A 25,829-nucleotide genomic window follows, 5' to 3' on the forward strand; every position below is an offset into this window, starting at 1 on the left:
TATAAGTCTTGGGGATAATCAAGATTTTTTTGGTAAATGTGAGATGAGACTTTGTGTTTTTGGTCAGCAGTGGCTTTGGCCTTGGAACTCTCCCATGGATGCCATTTTTGCCCAGTCTCTTTCTTTGTGTTTAATCAGGAATAGTGATGGCCGAACGGTTCGCCCGGCGGTCGTTTCGCGGCGAATTTCCGACATTCGCGGTCCGCACGTTCGAACGCCTTTTTCCGTCGTTCGCCGCGGCGGACTTACGTGTTTAATGTATACAAGAACTTTAACCTTTGGTGACACGTTTATCATGTGATACAGGACAGCCAATTGAGACATGACAGCACATGGACACTTGTACATTCCCCCTAACCTATAAATACACCCGATCCGGTGGCCATTTTACATTCTTTCTTCTGTTAAGATAGGGACAGGTTCCTGTGTGGAGTAGGGAGAGATAAACCACTAGCTATTTGGTACACAAAAGTTCTTTTCAGGACTGGTATAGGTGTTAGGTGTTGATAGGTTTGCTGTGCTGCTGATTCTTGCAGCAGCCTGAGTGTCTTTTGTTAGTTTAGAGAAAGGGAAAGGACGGTGTATGCTACAGGGACAGCCAGATTAGTCTTTCATCATCATCATCATCATCATCATCATTAGCTGTTACTATCAAGGTCCACAAAAGAGCTGTTCCAGTAACCACTAATCGTTCTCTTTTTTTGCCAATTTGTATAGGGACAGGAAGGAAGCAGTGTTGTCAGGCAGTGAGGGTAATTTTAAAGACTTGCTGTTATTATTAGTTCCACAAAGGTTCTTTTCAGGACTGGTATCAGTGGTACAGTAATAGGCTTGTACATGTATAATATTCTTTCTTCCAAATATAGAAAGGATATTATACTTGACTGCTGCCCTTCTGCTGCAGTCTGCTAAACATTCACAACTCACTTGTTCCACAAAAGTTCTTATAAGGACTGGTAACTTGGTATAGGGTGCTACGGTACATAGGCTTGAGTGCGGTACAGTCTGCTGTTCTGTAAGGACCGCTATCGGTCCACAATAGATAGGGTTGACGTGCACCACTGCTGACCGCTGCCCTATACTGCAGCAGTCCTTCAGCGGTATAGGGACTGACGTACAGTCTGCTAATCACTAACACACAACCTGCTTGTTCCACAAAAGTTCTTATAAGGACTGGTAACTTGGTATAGGGTGCTACGGTACATAGGCTTGAGTGCGGTACAGTCTGCTGTTCTGTAAGGACCGCTATCGGTCCACAATAGATAGGGTTGACGTGCACCACTGCTGACCGCTGCCCTATACTGCAGCAGTCCTTCAGCGGTATAGGGACTGACGTACAGTCTGCTAAACACTAATACACAACCTGCTTGGTCCACAAAAGTTCTTATAAGGACTGGTAACTTGGTATAGGGTGCTACGGTACATAGGCTTGAGTGCGGTACAGTCTGCTGTTCTGTAAGGACCGCTATCGGTCCACAATAGATAGGGTTGACGTGCACCACTGCTGACCGCTCACCTATACTGCAGCAGTCCTTCAGCGGTATAGGGACTGACGTACAGTCTGCTAAACACTAATACACAACCTGCTTGGTCCACAAAAGTTCTTATAAGGACTGGTAACTTGGTATAGGGTGCTACGGTACATAGGCTTGAGTGCGGTACAGTCTGCTGTTCTGTAAGGACCGCTATCGGTCCACAATAGATAGGGTTGACGTGCACCACTGCTGACCGCTGCCCTATACTGCAGCAGTCCTTCAGCGGTATAGGGACTGACGTACAGTCTGCTAAACACTAATACACAACCTGCTTGGTCCACAAAAGTTCTTATAAGGACTGGTAACTTGGTATAGGGTGCTACGGTACATAGGCTTGAGTGCGGTACAGTCTGCTGTTCTGTAAGGACCGCTATCGGTCCACAATAGATAGGGTTGACGTGCACCACTGCTGACCGCTCACCTATACTGCAGCAGTCCTTCAGCGGTATAGGGACTGACGTACAGTCTGCTAATCACTAACACACAACCTGCTTGTTCCACAAAAGTTCTTATAAGGACTGGTAACTTGGTATAGGGTGCTACGGTACATAGGCTTGAGTGCGGTACAGTCTGCTGTTCTGTAAGGACCGCTATCGGTCCACAATAGATAGGGTTGACGTGCACCACTGCTGACCGCTGCCCTATACTGCAGCAGTCCTTCAGCGGTATAGGGACTGACGTACAGTCTGCTAATCACTAACACACAACCTGCTTGTTCCACAAAAGTTCTTATAAGGACTGGTAACTTGGTATAGGGTGCTACGGTACATAGGCTTGAGTGCGGTACAGTCTGCTGTTCTGTAAGGACCGCTATCGGTCCACAATAGATAGGGTTGACGTGCACCACTGCTGACCGCTGCCCTATACTGCAGCAGTCCTTCAGCGGTATAGGGACTGACGTACAGTCTGCTAAACACTAATACACAACCTGCTTGGTCCACAAAAGTTCTTATAAGGACTGGTAACTTGGTATAGGGTGCTACGGTACATAGGCTTGAGTGCGGTACAGTCTGCTGTTCTGTAAGGACCGCTATCGGTCCACAATAGATAGGGTTGACGTGCACCACTGCTGACCGCTGCCCTATACTGCAGCAGTCCTTCAGCGGTATAGGGACTGACGTACAGTCTGCTAAACACTAATACACAACCTGCTTGGTCCACAAAAGTTCTTATAAGGACTGGTAACTTGGTATAGGGTGCTACGGTACATAGGCTTGAGTGCGGTACAGTCTGCTGTTCTGTAAGGACCGCTATCGGTCCACAATAGATAGGGTTGACGTGCACCACTGCTGACCGCTCACCTATACTGCAGCAGTCCTTCAGCGGTATAGGGACTGACGTACAGTCTGCTAATCACTAACACACAACCTGCTTGTTCCACAAAAGTTCTTATAAGGACTGGTAACTTGGTATAGGGTGCTACGGTACATAGGCTTGAGTGCGGTACAGTCTGCTGTTCTGTAAGGACCGCTATCGGTCCACAATAGATAGGGTTGACGTGCACCACTGCTGACCGCTGCCCTATACTGCAGCAGTCCTTCAGCGGTATAGGGACTGACGTACAGTCTGCTAATCACTAACACACAACCTGCTTGTTCCACAAAAGTTCTTATAAGGACTGGTAACTTGGTATAGGGTGCTACGGTACATAGGCTTGAGTGCGGTACAGTCTGCTGTTCTGTAAGGACCGCTATCGGTCCACAATAGATAGGGTTGACGTGCACCACTGCTGACCGCTGCCCTATACTGCAGCAGTCCTTCAGCGGTATAGGGACTGACGTACAGTCTGCTAAACACTAATACACAACCTGCTTGGTCCACAAAAGTTCTTATAAGGACTGGTAACTTGGTATAGGGTGCTACGGTACATAGGCTTGAGTGCGGTACAGTCTGCTGTTCTGTAAGGACCGCTATAGGTCCACAATAGATAGGGTTGACGTGCACCACTGCTGACCGCTGCCCTATACTGCAGCAGTCCTTCAGCGGTATAGGGACTGACGTACAGTCTGCTAATCACTAACACACAACCTGCTTGTTCCACAAAAGTTCTTATAAGGACTGGTAACTTGGTATAGGGTGCTACGGTACATAGGCTTGAGTGCGGTACAGTCTGCTGTTCTGTAAGGACCGCTATCGGTCCACAATAGATAGGGTTGACGTGCACCACTGCTGACCGCTGCCCTATACTGCAGCAGTCCTTCAGCGGTATAGGGACTGACGTACAGTCTGCTAAACACTAATACACAACCTGCTTGGTCCACAAAAGTTCTTATAAGGACTGGTAACTTGGTATAGGGTGCTACGGTACATAGGCTTGAGTGCGGTACAGTCTGCTGTTCTGTAAGGACCGCTATAGGTCCACAATAGATAGGGTTGACGTGCACCACTGCTGACCGCTCACCTATACTGCAGCAGTCCTTCAGCGGTATAGGGACTAAGAGTTTTGTCACAGGGTCATTTAAAAAATGACATGCAGAGGAAGAGGCAGGCCCTTCCGCAGGGGTGGTAGGGGTAGGGCAGGAGCAACAGGCTTGAGCCAAAGTGGGAAGTTGCAGAAGGTGCGTTCAATTACTTTAAAGGATGCACCAGACTTGGTTGAGTGGCTCGCTCAGCCTTACTCTTCTGCACCCTCCTCATCCTCTCGATCTGCACCCTCTTCTTCACTCTCTGCTATGTGCACCCCCAAAGACACTACCACCAACAACACGACCACCACCACCACCACCACATACCTTCCGCTTGAGTCACTGGAATTATTTTCCGATCCATATCAAGAGGACATTTCTGATGCGCAGCCACTCTTGGTATTGGATCAGGAAGAGGAGGTAGCAACAAGCGCTACTCAGCAGTCTGACGCCAGTACCCAGATCAGCCCAAGGAGGAGGTTGGTCCCCGGTGTTGCTGCCTACTCTACTTATAGCGGTGGGGAAGGTGACGTTGATGATGACGTGTCTAGTGATGTCACGTGGGTGCCCACAAGAGAGGAAGAGGAGGGGAGTTCAGAGGGAGATATGGACCAGCAGATAGGGAGGAGAAGCAGCAATGACTTACATTGCACAGCAGGGACAAAGCAGACTGCAAATGTATCAGGAGCGAGTCATCGACCATGTACGGTCACATCTGGCGCTCCCAGGACACCGGCACATGGCTCCGCAGTGTGGGCTTTTTTTAACGTGTCCGCTGCTGACAATAGCGTTGCCATCTGCAATCTTTGCAGTCAACGCGTTAGTCGCGGTAAGCCCAATACTCACCTAGGGACGACCGCCTTAAGAAGGCACATGAGCAGCCATCACCGAGCCCAGTGGGAGCAACGGAACACACAAAGCCACACTGCAGGCTCTCACCGTCCAGCCTCGTCTTCTACTTCTCCTTCTCCTCTCTCCTCACAATTGTCCTCCACTCCACCTTCCATCACGCCAAGCTCACATTTTTCTGCAAAAAGGCAGGCTTCCGTGGGCCTAATGTTTGAGCGTAAAAAAATGATGACGCCGGATAACCCTCTTGCCCAACGGTTGGCGGCTGGCTTGTCAGAACTCATAGCCCGCCAACTACTGCCATATAAACTGGTGGACTCGGAGGCCTTTCGCAAATTTGTGGCCATTGGAACACCACAATGGAAGGTCCCAGGAAGGAAGTATTTCTCAGAGAAGGGCATCCCAGAGCTATATGGCCATGTTCAGCGGCAAGTGAATGTATCTCTGGCACACAGTGTCGGTGCCAAGATACATCTGACCACAGACACGTGGTCTAGCAAACACGGGCAGGGAAGGTATATCAGTTTTACTGCCCACTGGGTGAACCTTCTGACGGCCGTCAAGCATGTAACCCGTGGCACCCGTGTAGATTTGGTTTTACCGCCACGGATTGCATGCAGGCCTGACTCTTCTTCTCCTCCTCCTACTCCATCCTCCTCCCTCTCCTCCTCAGCTGCCTCCTCCTTTTCCGCTGCTAGCGTCTCTTCCACTGCACCGCCCAAGCTCCCCAGAACCTATTCCACATGCCAGGTGAGACGTTGCCATGCCGTGCTGCGTCTGTTGTGCCTGGAAGCAAAGAGCCACACTGGCCCGGCACTCCTTTCAGCTTTGCGTTCACAGGCAGATGAGTGGCTAACACCGCTCAATTTGACAGTTGGTAAAGTGGTGTGTGACAACGGTGCCAATCTGCTTAGCGCATTGAAACAGGGCAAAATCACGCACGTGCCGTGCATGGCACACGTCTTAAACTTGGTCGTGCAGCGATTCCTTGTCAAATACCCTGGGGTCCAGGACATCTTGCGGCAGGCAAGGAAAATCTCGGCCCATTTCAGAAGATCTTACACGGCCATGGCTCGCCTTGCTGACATTCAGCGGCGACACCATCTGCCGGTCAGACGTCTTATTTGCGATTGCCCGACGCGATGGAACTCAACCTTCTATATGCTTGATAGGCTGCTCCAGCAGAAACGTGCAGTTAACGTCTACCTGTATGAACTCTGCGAAAGAAACGGTTCTGGGGAGCTGGGTTTTTTTTCACCGCGCCAGTGGCTGCTCATGCGCGACACATGCAGACTTCTGCGGCCATTTGAGGAGATCACCAAACTGGTCAGTCGCAGCCATGGCGCCATCAGTGACATGGTACCTTATGCCTTCTTTCTGGAGCGTGCATTGCGTCGTGTCATTGATCAGGCTGTGGAGGAGCAGGAGCGGGAAGATGAGGAAGTCGCAATGCTGGATGAATTCCCAGGGGGGGCTACTCTATCTGAGACAAGTCAACAACAGGAGTCTGATGAGGAGTCAGAGGAGGATGGTGCCGGGGCGGATGAGCAGGAGCAAGAAGAGCATGCTTTAAACCTTTCTGGGATCCCTGTTGTGCGAGGATGGGGAGAGGAGAATGAAGAGGACGACATTATCCTGGATGATGAGCAGGAGCCAGGCCACCACACCGCTTCCACTTTAGTGCAAATGGGGGCCTTCATGCTCCAGTGTTTTAATAGGGACCCCCGTATAAAAAGCATGAGGGTCAAGGACCAGTACTGGGTGGCAACGTACTTAGACCCCCGGTACAAACACAAAATGGCGGAAATGTTACCGCCGTCGCAGAGGGCTGTCAGAATGCAGCACTTCCAGGCCTTGCTTCGAGAAATGCTGCATTCTGCTTTTGCGTGCGCTGGCAGAGGAGCAATTCCCACTCCCAGAGAAGGATTTGCGGGTACCAATCCAACAGCGCCTGCAAGAAGAGGCCGGTTTGAAGATGTGTTGGTGACTTCGGATATGAGGTCATTCTTTCAGCCGACCCATCGACAGGTGTCATCCGGATCCAGCATCAGTGAACGCCTAGACCGTCAGGTGTCCGACTACATTGGGTTAACGGCCGATGTGGACGCTCTGAGGAGTGATGAACCCCTAGACTACTGGGTGGGCAGGCTTGACCTCTGGCCAGAGCTTGCCCAATTTGCAATCGAACTGTTGGCTTGCCCCTCATCCAGTGTCCTGTCCGAAAGGACGTTCAGCGCAGCAGGGGGGATTGTGACCGATAAGCGTACTCGCCTAGCTCACCACAGTGTTAACTACCTCACATTTCTAAAAATGAATGAGGCATGGATCTCGGAGGAATTCAACACATGTGATCAGTAGACCATGTATATGTCTATAAACAATTTTTGGAATCAAGCACACAGACCTTCTTAATTCATTTGGCTCACTTCCCTGACCCAAAAAAGCACACCGTACTATATGCCCCTACCCTCCTCTTTGAAGAGGTTGAGCGGTGTCATATTTCTACTGGGGCTGCTTATTATGAGGGGTTCCCACCATCCCTGTGCTGTGCTGACTTCCTCCTGGGTGTTCTTATTATGAGGGGCTCCCACCATCCCTGTGCTGTGCTGACTTCCTCCTGGGGGTTCTTATTATGAGGGGATCACACCATCCCTGTGCTGTGCTGACTTCCTCCTGGGGCTGCTTACGGTGCTGCTGTCAGCGCTGTATGTCACGGAGCTGCTGTCAGCGCTGTATGTCACGGAGCTGCTGTCAGCGCTGTATGTCACGGAGCTGCTGTCAGCGCTGTATGTCACGGAGCTGCTGTCAGCGCTGTATGTCACGGAGCTGCTGTCAGCGCTGTATGTCACGGAGCTGCTGTCAGCGCTGTATGTCACGGAGCTGCTGTCAGCGCTGTATGTCACGGAGCTGCTGTCAGCGCTGTATGTCACGGAGCTGCTGTCAGCGCTGTATGTCACGGAGCTGCTGTCAGCGCTGTATGTCACGGAGCTGCTGTCAGCGCTGTATGTCACGGTGCTGCTGTCAGCGCTGTATGTCACGGAGCTGCTGTCAGCGCTGTATGTCACGGAGCTGCTGTCAGTGCTGTATGTCACGGAGCTGCTGTCAGCGCTGTATGTCACGGAGCTGCTGTCAGCGCTGTATGTCACGGAGCTGCTGTCAGCGCTGTATGTCACGGTGCTGCTGTCAGCGCTGTATGTCACGGAGCTGCTGTCAGCGCTGTATGTCACGGAGCTGCTGTCAGCGCTGTATGTCACGGAGCTGCTGTCAGCGCTGTATGTCACGGAGCTGCTGTCAGCGCTGTATGTCACGGAGCTGCTGTCAGCGCTGTATGTCACGGTGCTGATGTCAGTGCTCTGTATTACGGTGCTGCTGTCAGTGCTCTGTATCTCCTGCACCCTCTTGTTTGCCTACCCTGGTCCCTGACCTTCCCTCTCCTCCATTGCCTTCATTAGCTCCATAGTCCTGAATTGTCAGAACAATTTCCCAAATAAAAAAAAAATGCTTGTAGTTATCGATCCCAAATTCACCTCATACATGTATTATGCTATTGTCCAGGTGGTGGGACTACGTGCTACCCCCTAATAATTACCCCGTGGCCGCAAATTCGACCTAAAGGTTTGCGAAATTCGCCTCCCATTGAAGTCAATGGAGCCCGCGGCGAACGGTCGTTTTCGCGAACGTTTGTGTCCGTTCGCGTTTCGCGTTCGCGAAACGTCCCGTCGGAAGTTCGTCCATCACTAATCAGGAACACTGAATTTAACTGAGGCAAGTGAGGCCTGCAGTTCTTTAGATGTTGTCCTGGGTTCTTTTATGACCTCCTGGATGAGTCGACTCCAATTGTTCTTGGAGTAATTTTTGTAGGCTGGCCACTCCTGGGAAGGTTCACCACTGTTCCAAGTTATCTCCATTTGTGGATAATGGCTCTCCCCATGCTTCACCGGAGTTCCAAAGCCTTAGAAATAGCTTTGAAACCCTTCCTAGACAAATACATGTCCATTACTTTGTTTCTAATCTGTTCTTGATTTTTTTTGTTAGATTGTGGCATGATGTGTGGCTTTTTGGGATCTGTTACTGTAGTGTGCTTCACTTTGTCAGGCAGCTTTTATTTATGTGATTTCTTGATTCAACAGGTTTGGCAGTAATCAGGCCTGGCTGTGGCAAGTGAAATCTAACTCAGCTTTCCAAAAAATTGTGGTTAATCACAGTTCATTTATGATTCAACATGGGAGGTGGCAATTACTTTTTTACATAGGGCCAAGTAGGATTGAACAGCTTTTTTCCCTGAAAAAATTAAATAAAAAAATATAAACTGCATCTTGAATTTACTCGGGTTACCTTTATGTAATATTAAAATTTGTTTGATGATCTGAATCATTTAAGTGTAAGAAATATGCAAAAAAAATCAAAAAAAAATCAGGAAGGGGCAAATACTTTTTCACAGCACTGTATGTGTTAATGTAACTATATTGGTAGGGTGTTTGGATGTATCTTTTAATTTTTCTAATTCTTTTTTCACTTTATAGTGACAGGTTGTCTTTAATGAGACATCAGAGGTTTATTAGACCCTTGACATCTGCACTGCACTGAAGCTAATAGAGCACAAATTGTGCTTCATGCTTTTTCTCCTGCCACAGCCACTGGTGAAAGTGACAACAGAAACTAGAAGTCCCAAATCCTCATTGCATCTGGGTCCTTAATAACTAGAAGAGATCAACAAATAAACATTTTGTAGGTCTCCCTCTACCTGCTGGAATTGCACAGAGCGGCTCCGAACCTCTTCTCGGGTCCCCTGCCGACCCTTCTGGCTCCTCCTCTCTGTCCAGTGCAACCATGGGAAGCAGTTTGCCATGGGGCACTTGTACGTCCTCACTTCAGAGCTCCGTTGCTGCATCCATCGACACAGACAGAAGAACTGGGCCCTGCCCCCGGCTCCCTCATCACTGGCTTTGATTGTCAGCAGTAGGAGCTAATGGCTCCCAATGCCCCAGGAAAGACAGTAAAATCCGGAAATGAGGGAGAGAAGAGATGCAGACATGCATAGCGGTGGATAAAATTAGGGCTCAGGTAAGTATAAAGGGGAGGGGTGATGGGGGATGCTGAAACCTAAAAAAATGTTACCTTAATGCAAGGAATGCATTAAGGTAAAACATGTTTAGGCTTTAGAACCACTTTAACAGCTGACCAAGTGAAAACACATAAATGCTAAAAGGTAAAGGAACCAAAGATATATAACTGAGGGACGTTGAGTTAATTGGAACAATTTCAGACTGGAATCCATCAAGAGAAGCAAAGTGATAGTGATGAGTAAGATATGAACCATTTCAGAGCAATTTCTGAAACTCCAAACATGGTTTTAAGGCAAAATAGTAAAAAAGAATAAGGAATAACTGCCATGAAAATGTCATTAGTAACTTTGACCAATGTAGTTTCTGTGCTGTGCAGTTGTTGAAAACCAGATTGGAGGTATTTAAACAGAGTATTTTTAGTCAGTTGGTTATGTCATTGAGATAGGGCAGCACATTCTAGAATTTTTGTAAGAAATAGTAAGTTGGATATGGGGCAAAAGTTGTTAGGTTGTCCAAGGCCACTTTGTTTTTTCAGTACTGGGGTGATAGCTGTTCTTTTGAGGATCATCGGTACAACATTGGTGCCCAAGGAATCATTTGTTATATTAAGAGTAACAAAGCAGAGAGAACTGAATAAACTAAATAAGTGAGAATGGGTTCAAGTATTATAGTTTACATTTTTAAATTGAAGATATTTAAATGAGATATACAGAGCCAAATAAAGAAAAGTGGGAGAGAAAATAAACCAGTCAAGACGGGTAAACTAGAAATAGATGTGCGAGAAGCATGTGATAGAGATAGAGTGATGCCAGGTGGTGTTAATTTTGGAAGTGAAAAAAAATGTAAAAAGTGTAAGGCAGGCCAAACATGGTTGGAATTCTTGGCCAATTCAGCAGGAACTAGCCGATATTCGAACCATGTATGGGCAGGCTGAATGTATCAAGTTGATTGACCGATCAACTTGGGTACAACCAGCATGCTGGATTTTACCTGCAATTATCGCCAGTGGCCACTATAGTCGCTAGCAATAATTTCTGTCTTCATCTGGACCCCCCTACTGGGACAAAAAAATTAGATTCCTATATCAACACTGTCTGTTTTGATGGGGGAATTGAGAATCTCTTTCCTGCAACATTTGGCCAGCCTAACAGAGCTATGTTGAGGCAGGTAATGTGGAAAGACAGTGAGGTTTTACCAAACTATAGACAGAAAAGCTGTCTAGGATTGCATGATAAGAAGACAGTTATTAAAGACACAAAGGTGTCAAAGGATGTTGAAAGTGCGCAATTAAGAAATGTATTTTGTCATCAAGAAGAAGAAGAGAAGACGCAAGGCAGAGAGAAGTTACCAGAATCTACAAATTTAAGGTGATCAATAAAAGTCTAGTTGCAAGCAGTTACAAAGTAACATGGGGTGGTGTTATAAACTGGAAATTCCAGATTAAAAAGAGTAGATAGGTGGTCAGAGAATCCTAAATCAAGGGAAGATCAATGGGAGACAAAAGAGTAATTTGCAATGATAAGCTCTAAAGTGTGTGTCCTTTGTTATCCGTGGAGATGCAAACAAACAAGTTTAGCGCAAAGCATCCCAACAAAGCCAGGAAATCCTTAGCTAATCTGGAAGACTTTGAGGCTGATTTACTAAAGAATCTGGGAATGTTCACACAATAAATTGGGTAAATAATTACTTCAATTATCCAGTCATGTTCAGATGAAATAAGTAAACAATGATTTTCTTTTAACATGATTGAACAAGTGAATTGAATCGTCACACAATTTATCATGTGAACACTCCCAAATCCTTTAGTAAATCAGTCTCTAAGTAAATGTGTATATTTAGGTCCCCAAGAAAAAGAATATTCCTAAAACTAAGGCATAAAAATTAAAGTAAATCAACAAACTCACTCAAGAAGGCTTCACAAGGCTTGGGTGATCAATAAACAGTAGTAATAATAGAAGAGTGGGGAACAGAGATATTGAGAACAAGGCATTTAAAGGAAGAGAGAGATAGGGTATATTACCAGGTATACAGTAAATAGTGTAGCAAATTATAAATAAAAATTAATGCCTTGCAGGAGGTCAGATGACCCATACATTAGAGGAATAAGTTGGTTGAAAAGGAGAACATTGTTTAGTTTGTGCCCGGTCTCAGCTAAGCACAAGAAGTCCAACTTATTTTCTGCAATAACTATCAATATGCCTTGTTATAAATTGGGTGAGTGTCCAGGAGTGTGGAACTGACCAGTCTTGGAAGTTCCAGGGGAAGCAGAGAAATGTTCAGATGAGGCAGGAAATAAAGTGTGTACATTTTGTGTACACTTTTTTGGCAAATGTGTAGGGTAACTATGTACCCCATACTCATTCACATGGGGGAGCTGGGATCTGGGGGCCCCTTGTTAAAGGGGGCTTCCAGATTCCGATAAGCCTCCTGCCCGCAGACCCCACAATCACCGCCCAGGGTTGTAGGAAACACAACAACATGGGGACAAGGTGCAGAGCCCCCTACCCCAGAGCACCCCCCATGTTGAGGACAAGTGGCCTGGTATGGTTCAAGAGGGGGGCCCCCACTGGTCCCCTTCCTTTGGTGCCCTGCCAGGCTGCATTCACAGATAAGGATCTGGTATGGATTTTGGGGGGACCCCACGCCATTTTTTTTTTTACATTTTGGCATGGGGTTCCCCTTAAAACCATACCAGACTCGAAGGGCCTGGTATCGATTGGGGGGATCCCATGCAGTTTTTTTTCTGAATTTTTCATTGCTGGTGTCCTGACGAGAAAGTTCCCCCTGACGGATAATGACCCCCCTGTACTGCGCAGACACATCGCTTGCTCAGTACGAACCACAACCAAGCCAGCGAAAATAGCCAAAGCTGAATACCTGTGAGCCAGCTGTACATGGCGCCTGTAACAGGGCCCCTCGCGGGCTCGCTTTGCTCGCCACACTTCGAGCACAGCCTCACTGCGCTCGACATTTTAATATTTTAACTCTATGTCCACTTGGATGGTGGGGTTTGAACCTGGACTTAGGCAGAATGTAGTGCGCAGGTGCCGTGTAGAGCTAACGATCAGCTGTTCATCTTCGGAGACTTTCGGCAGCTCCGTAGTCGTTTTTACTGTGCAAGCACAGCGCATGCGCAGTACAGGGGGGTCCTTATCTGCTGGGGGAACTTTCTCGGCAAGATACCAGCATTCCTTTTTTACATTCAGCTATCAGTAGGAAATCTGCTGACAGCCAGCTGTTGAGTCATCGGTTGTTGAGGATGCAGTGGCCGCTGGCCGGGCCCGCTCCTTAACCACTCCAGCTCCAGAGGGTTTATCCCCCTCCATGACCAAGCCATTTTTTGCAATACAGCACTGCATTATTTTAACTGACAACTGCGCAGTCATGCAACACTGCACCCAAATAAAACTGGTCTCCTTTTTTCCCCACAAATAGAGAATTCTTTTGGTGGTATTTGATCACCTCGGTGGTTTTGCGCTATAAACAAAAACTAATTACTTCATCAATTTAGGCCAACATGTATTCTGCTACATATTGTTGGTAAAAAAAATCACAATAAGCGTATATTAATTGGTTTGCACAAAAGTTATAGCGCCTATAAATTATGGGATATATTTATGGAATTTTATTTTATTTTACTAGTAATGGCAACTTATAGCAGGACTGCGATATTGCGTCAGACAAATCAGGCACTAAGTGACACTTTTTTGGGAACCAGTGACACTAATACAGTGTCAGAAACCATGAATCAGACTGAGACAGAAGTACAGTTAAATCACACTTGCTTAATAATAATAAAAAAAGGTAAACAGAATAAACATAGTCAAAACATAGCCAGATTTCAGGAACTTGAATGTATAGTCAGACAAGCCAAAATGTCAGGGAACCAGAGATGATCCAGGTAGAACAGCTAGTAGGATCTGGAGCCAGAAGGAATGTCAGCCAAGCAAGTCTTTAACAGGAACACAGGAGAGCGTCTCTAGACATGTGACCAAGGCATAGGCAGAGATCATCTGGGCTGGATGGTTTAAGTAGGCAGGACTGACGAACAGGATATCATCAGCAGGTGAGTCACTGTGGAGAGATAGGAGCTGGCAGTTAGCTGACAGCTCTGTGGCCAGCTTAGAGAAGGAATGGCTGAGCCCAGCCCTGACATACAGTGATCAGTGCTAAAAATATACACTGTCACTGTACTAATGACAATTCAGGGAGGGGGGTTAACAGCTGGGGCGATAAAAAGTTAACTGTGTGCCTAGGGAGTGTTTACTAACTGTGGGGGTGGTGCTTATACTGTGGGAAGGCTGCTTAGTAGAAACACAAGATCACTAACTTCCCTACTGACAGAATAGCCTTGTTTACATGAGCAGACTGCCATTCTGCCTCTCTGCCGAATGATTGCCGGGTGGCGGCGGACATCAAGTCCACCGAACCTGCCGATTGGGTCCCACTGTGTCCAATCACTGTGCGCACCCCAGACCTGGAAGTGCAGAATCACGTACAAGTATGTGATTCTGCACAGAGGAGCCGTCGTCTCACAGTAAATGTAAATGTATGTGTGGCGGTCGGCAAGACCAACCAGCTATTCTTCACACAGAATGCGAATTGGTCAATCATTTTTCAACCAAACTGAATTAGAATCATTCCAAAAATTTGGAATTAGTTAGGTAGCGAATATACGAAAGAAAATTAAACGAATTTCAACAAAATTCGTTACTATTTCATTTGGAGATTCGGATACGTCCGAATAACCAATAACTTGTCTGAATGTATATTCCAACCAAAATTAATTGCACAAGTCTAATTTTGGGTAAAGATAGGTTCCTGTATGTTAAAAGCATTCTTAGTATACACATTCTTTAGCACTTGTCACTTTAAATGCACAAGGTAAAAAGGTAAACATCCACTGAAGTTCCCTTTCTCAGACGTAGAAAACGAAGTTAGATATATCCACAGCTCAACTAATCACAAGTCCCATAACTAAACAGCAATTCTGCTGTGCATTGCTTTCCATGATAGGAATGTTCTGCTTTCTGTGTCAAAAGACCCAATATGCAGAAGGACAGGAGGGGGGGAGGCTTTCTCAGTTAAGGACACTCTCCTTATTGCATGCCTGAGCTAAGGGCAGATGGATTCCAGGACGTAAATGCTACACAAATCATTTGCCCTTAAGCAAGATGGCTGCAGCTAGAAATGCTAGGGGTGTGTTTTTTAAATTGACATTTCAACAAAATAAAGCATGGAGACACGGATGAAAGGTTGAGTTTGCACTGAATTTTAAAAGTGAATTCAATTATCTTTTCAGTTTTTGGTGCTCAAATATAGTTAAGTTCTGCTTTAAACTTAATTTTACCAATCTGCCAAAGTTAAACCTAAATTTTAAATACTTCCCTTTAAAAAAAAAAAAAAAAGCTGTGAAACCATGGGAGGATTGTTTCAGCTGGCACGCACCTTGGTTTTTGGTGACACAATAATGGAGTGTTAGCACTGCCAGGATGTTGCCGTGCATACTAACTAGACGTTCTATTCATCCAACTGATAAAGTTGGATTTTTCTGCTGGCCCTTAATATTTTCTTTCATTGCTTTGGATAGAAGAATGTGAAGCAAAGAACTGGCAAGCATTTCCCTCTTTATACATGTCAGCCTATTAGGAGCATGCTACAATACAAATTTACTTAAAGTGGTGTGGGCCTTTTCTTTAAGCATTCCTTATTAGCATTATTTTGCTAACATAAATGCAGTCAAAATCTTTTTTTTTTTAGCAAAGCATCCAAGGCATAACTGTTTTGCAGTAGCTTGACAAGTATGGCATGGAGCAACTTGTCTCCACTGCCAAATTATAAAAAGAGCTTATTCTGGAAAATACATCACATCTGCTACATTTGTATGTACATGAACAAACGTCTACTGACAGACAGACGATAGAACTTTTACTGGGAAAAATACAGCATCTGCAACATCTGAGATCTCTTTACACAGGCCAGCTGCTTGGCAGTCTCTGTAGTGCAAGTTCACTTTGAAAGTGAATTTTCACTTTGCAAGGGAGTTTTCACTTAGCGTAGTGAATGTGATAAAAATTCACTTTGCAAGGGATGCCCAAAAAAATGCAGCAAAATAAAAAAACAGGATATTTGCTTGCACATAATTGGATGATTCAAGTAAGCACGGCTTTAGCACAATTAAAGTGGAGTTCCAACTATAATCAATAATTACCGTATATACTCGAGTATAAGCCGAGATTTTCAGCCTCTTTTTTGAGGCTGAAAGTGCCCCCCTCGGCTTATACTCGAGTCACCGCTGTCTGACTGCCCGAACAGCGTGTCGAGCAGACAGACAGCGGCCATTCTACCTTTCAAAAGCCGCGCCTCCGCCTCCGCCTCCGCCTGTGATAGGCGGAACACTCAATTTCCCAGCAGTCAGTGTTCCGCCTATCACGGACATCGGCTCATCCTCGGATGAGCCGATGTCCGTGATAGGCGGAACACTGACTGCTGGGAAATTGAGTGTTCCGCCTATCACAGGCGGAGGCGGAGGCGCGGCTTTTGAACAGGGGAATGGCCGCCAGGGCGCCGACGAAGAGCGGCGATCCTGGCATGGGACGACACGGAGGCTCGGGACGGGACGACACGGAGGCTCGGGACGGGACGACACGGAGGCTCGGGACGGGACGACACGGAGGCTCGGGACGGGACCGGACGGAGGCTCGGGACAGGTAGGCTGGACACACAAGGCTGCACGGACACACACACACACACACACACACACACACACACACACACACACACACACAGGGATGGATGGATGGACACACACACACACACAGGGATGGATGGATGGATGGACACACACACACACACAGGGATGGATGGATGGATGGACACACACACACACACAGGGATGGATGGATGGATGGACGCACACACACACAGGGATGGATGGATGGACACACACACAGGGATGGATGGATGGACACACACACAGGGATGGATGGATGGACACACACACAGGGATGGACGGACACACAGGGATGGACGGACACAGAGGGATGGACGGACACACACAGGGATGGACAGGCATATCTCACCCTCGGCTTATACACGAGTCAATAGGTTTCCCAGTTTTTTGGGGGTAAATTGGGGGCCTCGGCTTATACTCGGGTCGGCCTATACTCGAGTATATACGGTATTATTTTTTTTAAACCTTTCACAAGCTTTTACAATGGCATTGTAACACTCACGTCTTCTGTATAATTTGTCCCCTGATGTCCGGTTTTATCTGTTAAAAGATTTGATAATGCAGTGGTGGCCATTTTCATTTTGCTTGTGGGCATGTGAAGCCCACAAGCATCCTGTTCCGGGATACAGTGCTGCTGAGCGACCAGCATGCACCGCCCGTTCTCTTCCCGATCTCACGCATGCGCTTTGAGTCATTATCGCAGCGCTATCAACTACTAAGTTGCCATCACTACGGGCAGCGGCGGAAGTGCCCGCCCCATTGTGATGGCAAAGAAGACCTCTGCGCTGCCCACTGACTCCTGGGAAATGATGACACACATCTCCCAGGAGCAGTAGCGAGCTGAGGCGCCGAGGAAATTGACGTAAGGAGCCTAGGAGAGGAAGGAAGAAGATTACATGGAACCACATAGCAACAGGCATTAAGAGGTGAGAAAAAAAAAATGTCCACATAGTAATGCCTTTTTTTCGGGTGAAACACCACTTTAAGAAAAGCAAAAATCCACTTTGCAAAGTGAACATGTGGAGTACTTTTTGAGTATCTGACCCGACTGCAGATACACTATGTTACCAAAAGTATTGGGGCACCTGCCTTTACACGCACATGAACTTTAATATCATCCCAGTCTTAGTCTGTGTGGTTCAATATTAAGTTGGCCCACCCTTTGCAGCAATAACAGCTTCAACTCTTCTGGGAAGACTGTCCAACGTGTTTAGGAGTGTGTCTATGGAAATGTTTGACCATTCTTCAAAAAGCGCATTTGTGAGGTTAGGCACAGATGTGGACTAATTCATGCGCTCTAATTCATCTCAAAGGTGTTCTATCAGGTTGAGGTCAGGACTCTGTGCAGACCAGTTGATTTCCTCTACCCCAAACTTGCTCATTCATGTCTTTATGGACCTTGCTTTGTGCACTAGTCCAAATCATTTAGTGGAGGGGGGATTATGGTGTGGGGTTGTTTTTCAGGGGCTGGACTTGGCCCCTTATTTCCAGTGAAGGGAACTCTCCAATTAAGGGAACTTACCGCTTCTGCCCATTTAAATGAATGGGCAGTGCCGCCGAAACGAAAACCTCTGCAAAAACGACGGTAAAGCCCCGATAAATATAGCGGCGCTCTACCGTTCATGCCGCCAATGCCCCAGTGTGAAAGCTGCCTTAGAGCAGCGCTAAACACTTTTATCAGTTTTAGCTATTTCACACCCTTTCTCTGACCTAATGTATTAAAAACTTACTAAAATACTTAGCTTTCCCCTGCTCTGGTTTCCCATCACATTCTGCTGCTGGGACCTAGAGGAGGTGCAGGGAAAAATCTATGCACAAGCAGTGCTACTAATTGGCTTGGGCATTGTCTTAGCAGCCAATCAGATTTAGGCGTGGGTTATGCAATAAAGTACAATACCTAATCAGGTGCCATTAGCAACACCAAGGGGAATATTTACGAAAATCAAATCCACTTTGCACTGCAAGTGCACTTGAAAGTGCACTTTCAGTGCACTTGGAAGTGCAGTTGCTCTAAATCTAAGGGGTACATCTGAAATGAGTGGAAGCTCTGCTGATTTTATCATCCAATCATGTGCAAGCTAAAATTCTGTCTTTTATTTGCTATGCATGTCCTCCTTGGATCTACAGCGACTTTACTTCCAAGTGCACTTTCAGTGCACATTCAAGTGCACTTGCAGTGTAAAGTGGATTTTCCTTTAGTAAATAACCCCCCATGTTTTTTTCAGACCAACAATTGGGGTTTATATCCTAAGGCCGGGTTCACACTGGTACGACAAATGCTCCGGCATTGGGAGCTCATGTCGCATGAAAAACAATGTTTGCCTATGGGAGCCATCTTAACTGGTCTGACACAAGTCAGTCAGACTTTGAGGGTGGGTTCACGCTAGTCCGACAAGTGCTCCGACATTGGGAGCTCATGTCGCATGACGTATGAAAATGAATGTTTCCCTATGAGAGCCGTCTTAACTGGTCCGACACAAGTCGGTCTGACTTTGAAAATGTTCCCTGTACTACTTTGGTACGACTTTGATCCTTCTTCAGCCCATTGAATATCACTGAAGTCGGATCAAAGTAGGATCCTTGTCCTAATCATCTGACTTTTGACATCAGACATGGTGATTACAGCAGCAGTAAAAAGGAGTTTATCTCACACTGGGATTGTTTTGATTGGTCAAAGGACAAGTCAAACTATCACAAAGTTGTATCAAAGTAGTATCCTGTTCATTCAAGTCAGATGAATGTAGGACCCATGTAGGACTGATGTAGGACTGATGTCGCAGAGCAAAGTAGGATGAAAGTCGTACTACTGTCATGTAGTATAGTGTGAACTCGGCCTTAGGCCGGTTTACAATCGTGCGACAAACACTCCGACATTGGGAGCTCATGTCACATGACGTGTGAAAATCAATGTTTTCCCATGGGAGCTGTCTTAACTGGTTCGACACAAGTCGGACCAACTTTGAAATTGCTCCCTCTACTACTTTGGTCCGACTTTGATCCTACTTCCGCCCATTGACTATCATTGAAGTCAGATCAAAGTCTGATCTCTGTCTTGCCTGATCCGACTTTGGCATGCGACTTGTGCTCTGGTGATCTTGAGGGGGAACTGCACGCCAAATTTTAAATAAAAAAACAGCATGGGTTCCTCCACCAGGGGCATAGCAGGCCCTTCAGTCTGATATGGATTTTAAAGGGAACCCCCTATGCCAAAAAAAAGGCGTGGGGGTCCCCCCAAAATCCATACCAGTCCCTTATCTGAGCATGCAGCCCGGCCGGTCAGGAAAGGGGTGGGGGTGAGTGAGCGTCCCCCTCCCTCCTGAACTGTACCAGGCCGCATGCCCTCAACATGGGAGGGTGGGTGTTTTGGGGCAGGGGGCATACTGCGCCCCCCCACCCCAAAGCACCTTGTCCCCATCTTGATGAGGACAAGGGCCTCTTCCCGACAACCCTGGGCGTTGGTTCTCGGGGTCTGCTGGTGGGGGGCTTATTGGAATCTGGGAGCCCCCTTTAATAATACCCCCTGCCCTATGTGAATGAGTATGGGGTACATCGTACCCCTACCCATTCACCTGGGGGAAAAAAGTGTAAATAAAATAAAACACACTAGACCGGTTTTTAAAGTAATTTATTAGGCAGCTCTGGGGGGTCTCTTCCGACTTCTCCGCTCTCTCTAGCCTCTTCTCCCGCTCTCCGGTTCTTCTCCCAGTCTCCTGTGTCTTCTGTCGGGCTCCTCCGCTATCTTCTGCTCTTTTGCCGCTCTTTCGTTAGCGTTGGCACCGTCTTCTCCGTTGTCTTCTTCCCATGTTGACACGACACTCTCTCCCACTGTAATGCCGTGTGCACGGTGCACAGCGACTTATATACGCATGGGGCGTGGTCACCTGGTGACCCCACCCCTTATGACTTCACCGGCCCATCATGCCGCACCCGGTGACGTCCCAGATTCCAATAAGCCCGCCACCCACAGACCCCGACAACCAACAGCCAGGGTTGTCAGGAAGGGACCCTTGTCATCAACATGGGGACAAGGCCTCCCTGCGGCCACCCAAAGCACCCACCCCCCCATGTTGATGGCATGTGGCCTGGTACAGTTCAGGAGAGGAGCCGCTCGCTCGTCCCCATCCCTTTTCCTGACCGGCCGGACTGTGTGCTCAGATAAGGATCTATGGATTTTGAGGGGAAAAAAAAAAAGGCATGGGGGTTCCTCTTAAAATCCATACCAGACCCAAGGGCATGGTATGCTCCTGGAGGGGCAACCCATGCTGTTTTTTCTTTAAAATTTGACGTGGAGTTCCCCCTCAAGATTCATACCAAACATAGTGCCTGGTATTGGTGGGGATCCAAGTCGGATCCCTGTTCATTGAAAGTTGGACGTATGTCAGCTTCAAGTCACAGGCAAAGTCGGATTCAAAGTAGGACGAGTGTCGTGTCGCACCGGTGTGAACCCGGCCTAAAACTGGAGAATGCAAAATCTGGTGCAGCTGTGCATGGCGACCAATCAGCTACTAACTTCAGCTTGTTCAATTAAGCCTTGACAAAAAAAAAACTAGGAACTGATTGGTTTCTATGCAGAGCTGCATCAGATTTTTCACTCTTCAGTTGAGTAAATCAATCTCAATGCAAACAGTAGGATTTTCATCTCTATTACCATATGGATGTTTCTGGCTTGCCAAATCCCCCCTTAACATAACTAAGTCATGCAGATTCCACAACTGAAGGCATGTGAATTCACAGATTTAAATGGGCCCCACAATCTCCATATATGCATTGTGCAGCTAGACAACCATACCTGCTTTGATTGTAGGGGCAGTCCTCAGCGTTTCCAATCAATCTACAAAATCTATGTGTTAATTTTATACAGGTGCTTGCAAGTTGCTAATATCATGTGTAAGAAAGGGGTCACTTTTTCATGAACTAAGCCTCAACTGAGTTACCGAAATATACCTTCAAATACTTCCAAGTGTATGAATGTCTTCTATACCAGATGTATCCAAACCTTTATATTATCCACTTATCTGCCATTGCTCTCAGGCTGATATATAGTATTTAATAGAACAAAGTTTGTACTTTTAAAAGAAACCCATTTGGAATAATTTCTGGACAAATTTTTTTGGCAATATGTTTGAATGAAGATATATTATTTAAGAAAACAGTGCCATAAAACCCAATATTAAACAATAATACTATTCTATACTGTTTCATACTCCACATTTTGATATTATATCCAAAATCTACCTGATTTGGACTTAAGCGGTATTTGGACAACCCGCCCATCATTAATCACTTCACAGTCCCGACAGACAACATAGTTTGGAGACAGACGAACTTCTAGTAAAGAAGGATCATATAAGGCTTCTCTTGAATTTATATTGATCGGAGATTGATATTGTCCATTAGCTTCTGGGTAACTTAAACCCCACTCAACACCTACAAAAGAAAACAGTGTCAAGCAAAGCACTATCTATATGATGTTCTACAACATGTACAGATAAACAAAAAGTAAAGTGGTTTTGTATATATTTTCTTTGTTTGTTATTATGGTCTGGACTTAAAAAATGTAAATGTGAAATATTGCATATTAATATTATGCAGTCTTCTATCCACCCAGCAGATGGAGCACTAGTCTTCATTTCACAAAATAAGCATAATTACATATATATATACATATATATAGTTACATACATATTATGATTTGATTATGTTTTATGTTTTATGTATGTTGAAGTATGCCTATTGCTTACAGAACTGGAATAAATCATCACAGCAGTGATAGCTCTCTTGTCAGACGGTTGAGTCTGAGGTTTATGTCTGGCAAACAGAGCTGTAAAGCAAGTCTCTGTGCTATGATCTGTGAATAGATCCCCTGCTGAATTGGCGCAGAATGGGATGGATGTTACTTTTGTGACATCCATGTTTGTTCAATTTGTTTCTGCATTTGACAGGAGACCCACGTTCAATCTATGGGAGGCCAGATGAAAACAGACTTATATCTGTTCACATTAGGCTACCCCCAATCTGTAACATTTAGGTCCAAAAAATGGAGAAGGATGCAGTCTTTTTCTATTTTTTGTTCAGACCTGGATGGATTCAGAGGTAACTGGATGTAAATGGACACACTTTGTGTCCACTTGCCCATAGACTTACATAAAGCTTTTGATCAGGCCTGCCTGAAAAACTGACAGTCTTTTTTCTAATCTTTGAGGATGAATAATTTCACATTAAAGCTGTTACAGAGTTGAGTGAGGAGTTTTTAAGCTTTTTACTTCTTGTTAAGAATATGTAAATCGTTTTATGTCAATAGCGTGGGCACCGATTCACTTTAAATATTATTTAGTACAGGACAGCTACATTCAAGTACAAAATTAATATAATGATTGACTACAAATAGTTCAGCACTACAGCTATAACTGCACCCAGGTTCAGTGGGCTGGACTGAGTAGAGTGATAGGAGCTGTAACCTCTATTAACATTACTATGCAAGTATATTGTTTGTTTGGTAGCCTCTGGGACATCTTTGCATGTACTCAATAACTCCATAAAATCAGCATTAAAGAGTAGAGGTCTAGAGTGTATATACAGTCATGTGAAAAATAGAAGTAGTGAAAAGTAAAAAAAAAAAGAAAGTACAATCTAGAAAAATTGTTGACTTTTTCAACATATTTGAAGAGGTAAATATATATTTATTCAAACAGTGACTACAGAGATAGCTAATGTACTTGAAAAAAGCAACAGAAAAACATGTGCCTTGATAATCATTTATTCAACAAAAATATCATTTATTATAATTTAAAAATATATGGTGTAGTGTTTTAAAAAAGTAAGTGTACTCTTAGCATCGGAAACTGCTATTGACCCCCTATTGTAAGCATTTTGTATATCTTCTCACGAGCCAACTAAAAGTGAAACTTTTGACCACTTCTTAAAATTCCTTCAGATGCATGATGTTTTTGTCTTTCCTTGCATGAACTGCTCGTTTCAAAATGCCCCAACAAAATTTCAATGGGAATAAAATCAGGGCTTTGATTAGAGCCACCATAACCTTCTATTTCTTCTTAATGGCCATTCCTTGGTAGATTTTCCTGGTGCTTTGAATCATAACCATGTTCAAACCCATTTCTGGTTCAATGTTAACTTTAGACAGATGCCTCTTATTTTCATCAGGCACACTTTGATATAATGCAGAATATATATTTTACTCGGTGACTGCAAGCTGACTAGGCCCTGAAGCATCAAAGCAAGTCCAAACCATACCATTTCAAACACCACTCTTCACGGTTGTTAGATTCTTTTCCTAACAGTGGAATGAATGATTTCAAGTCTTTTGGTGATCTTTTCTAAGCTCTGCCAGACTCATAGGCATCCACAAGATTTTCTCTGAGGGCCTTGATAAGGTCAGTGGTTCTTGGCATAACAGTGTGTACATCAATAGCAAGGAGAACATCAAATCCTAGATATCTGAAGTTTAATTTGGACAGATTTCAACTGAATACTCTATAAGGAAGTTCTAATAACTGACACCAGATCTGGAACACCTAATTCTAATTTCATAATTCTGAAGTGGTGGTAAATGTAGGCATTTACTCACTTTTTCTATACGACAAACCTGTAATTTTATTCATTCAGATCATGAACATGAATACACCATATCACTATTTGAAACAAAATCTAATATTTGCCTGTTCAAAAATTTTTAAAAAGTCAACATCTTCCATTGGGTGTAATTAAGTTTTCATATGACTGTATGCAATGCCTTCACTGAAAAAAAAAAAGCCTAAAATATATGTTCCTTGGTGGTCCATAAGAGATAACTAATTGCTCCTCCTTTCAAGTCTGAGAACTTTTTCTTTTTTTCTTTTTTCCTTTTTTTTCCCCACAAAATACAAATTTTATTAGATAAAGAAGTTGAGTTACAGTACAGTATAACCAACATAACATTCTAACTGGGTTCCATGACAAAACAGAACAATAAGGCAGTACATGTTATAGACGACTCATAAGACATGGTATTAGTATAATTATTGGAGTTCATTTCACTCACTGGTCTGTTGGTCCTGTATTTACCTAGACCAAGATGAGAATAAGAGGAGAATATGGTAGTTTCGGAACTAACTAATTCAGCTACGAAGGAGTAGTACTACTTGGACCAATATCAGCAATATCACTTGTGGTAACATTGAGATTGATAAGGTCAGCCCCTGTCTTATGCTATGGATGAGAACTTTTTCTTTTAGTTATAAAAACACCCTCTCTCCTTAAAATAATACTTATTTTATTTCATAGTAATAGAAATAATAGGGCATGTGAATTTGAAGACATGTGAAATCCGCAAAGTTAATTTGGAGTCTATAGAATGAAACACACCTGCTTAACAGTAACATTATGCATTTAGCACATTCAAAGGCAATAATGCTTAATGCTAGTTAAGGTTAAAAACGCAGCAGTAATAACATACAATTAGAAAGTGTCATATGTTCTTCCTTAATCTCCTAATTGTAATTGCTGCCAGATGCAGAGACATAATTATGTGCTTTGGAGCAATACTGTCAGTTGAGCAATACTATCAGTGGACTTTTAAACAATGATAACATTCACATTTTTAGATTATAATTTGAGACATACACTCAGAGTTACTTTTACTTGTGTTTCTGTAATGCATTTTATCATACTGTATTCCATGTGTATTACATTGTGCTGCACTAAAGGCTATATTGCTATTTTGGAAATAAAGCTCACCAAAGCTTAGTAATAATAAACAGTAAAGCATTAAGAAGGTCCAAAGGTAATGACTGTCACCTCTTTCCTGGTAAAAGCTTGTTCAGTTTATCCTAAAGGGGAATTTCATATGGAAATCCAACAGTACTAAAGGCACTTACAGGTTGCAAATGTCCATGAGATGTGTGCAGTACATATCTGTTCTGCATCTTTTTTGCTATGTATGCACAGCACTTTTCTGCTTGTCAGCATAAAAAAAGAAAATAAACAGTTCCCGACATCTCAGGCTAAAAATGTTGGTTGTTGCTATATACATTGCCCATACATTTGAAACCACACAAGGTATGTCTGCAAAGTGCGGCCCCGCTCTAACTCTGAAGTATCTGAATTGTGAATGTACGTGTGTGTGTGTGTGTGTGTATATATGTATATATATATATATATATATATATATATATATATATATATATATACAGAAAAGGGATTGCTGCACAAACAAAAGTAAATTTATTGGGGGCGATATCATGCT

The 25,829-nt window shown here is 44.7% G+C and overlaps 1 protein-coding gene across 1 annotated transcript in view; it reads right to left on the minus strand.

The window, feature by feature from the left end:
* The window catches only part of CA8 (carbonic anhydrase 8), a 129,725-nt gene that overhangs the window by 83,412 nt on the left and 20,484 nt on the right, over nt 1-25,829 (minus strand). Inside the window, exon 2 of the mRNA XM_077492753.1 lies at nt 21,824-22,015. Coding sequence (XP_077348879.1) covers nt 21,824-22,015 — 192 coding nt within the window. The remainder of the gene's footprint in view (nt 1-21,823; nt 22,016-25,829) is intronic.

This window comes from Lithobates pipiens, unplaced genomic scaffold (genome assembly GCF_037356315.1).
Source record: "Lithobates pipiens isolate NorthernLeopardFrog02 unplaced genomic scaffold, aLitPip1_a1.2 Scaffold_19, whole genome shotgun sequence".
In the NCBI taxonomy this organism is placed as follows: domain Eukaryota; kingdom Metazoa; phylum Chordata; class Amphibia; order Anura; family Ranidae; genus Lithobates; species Lithobates pipiens.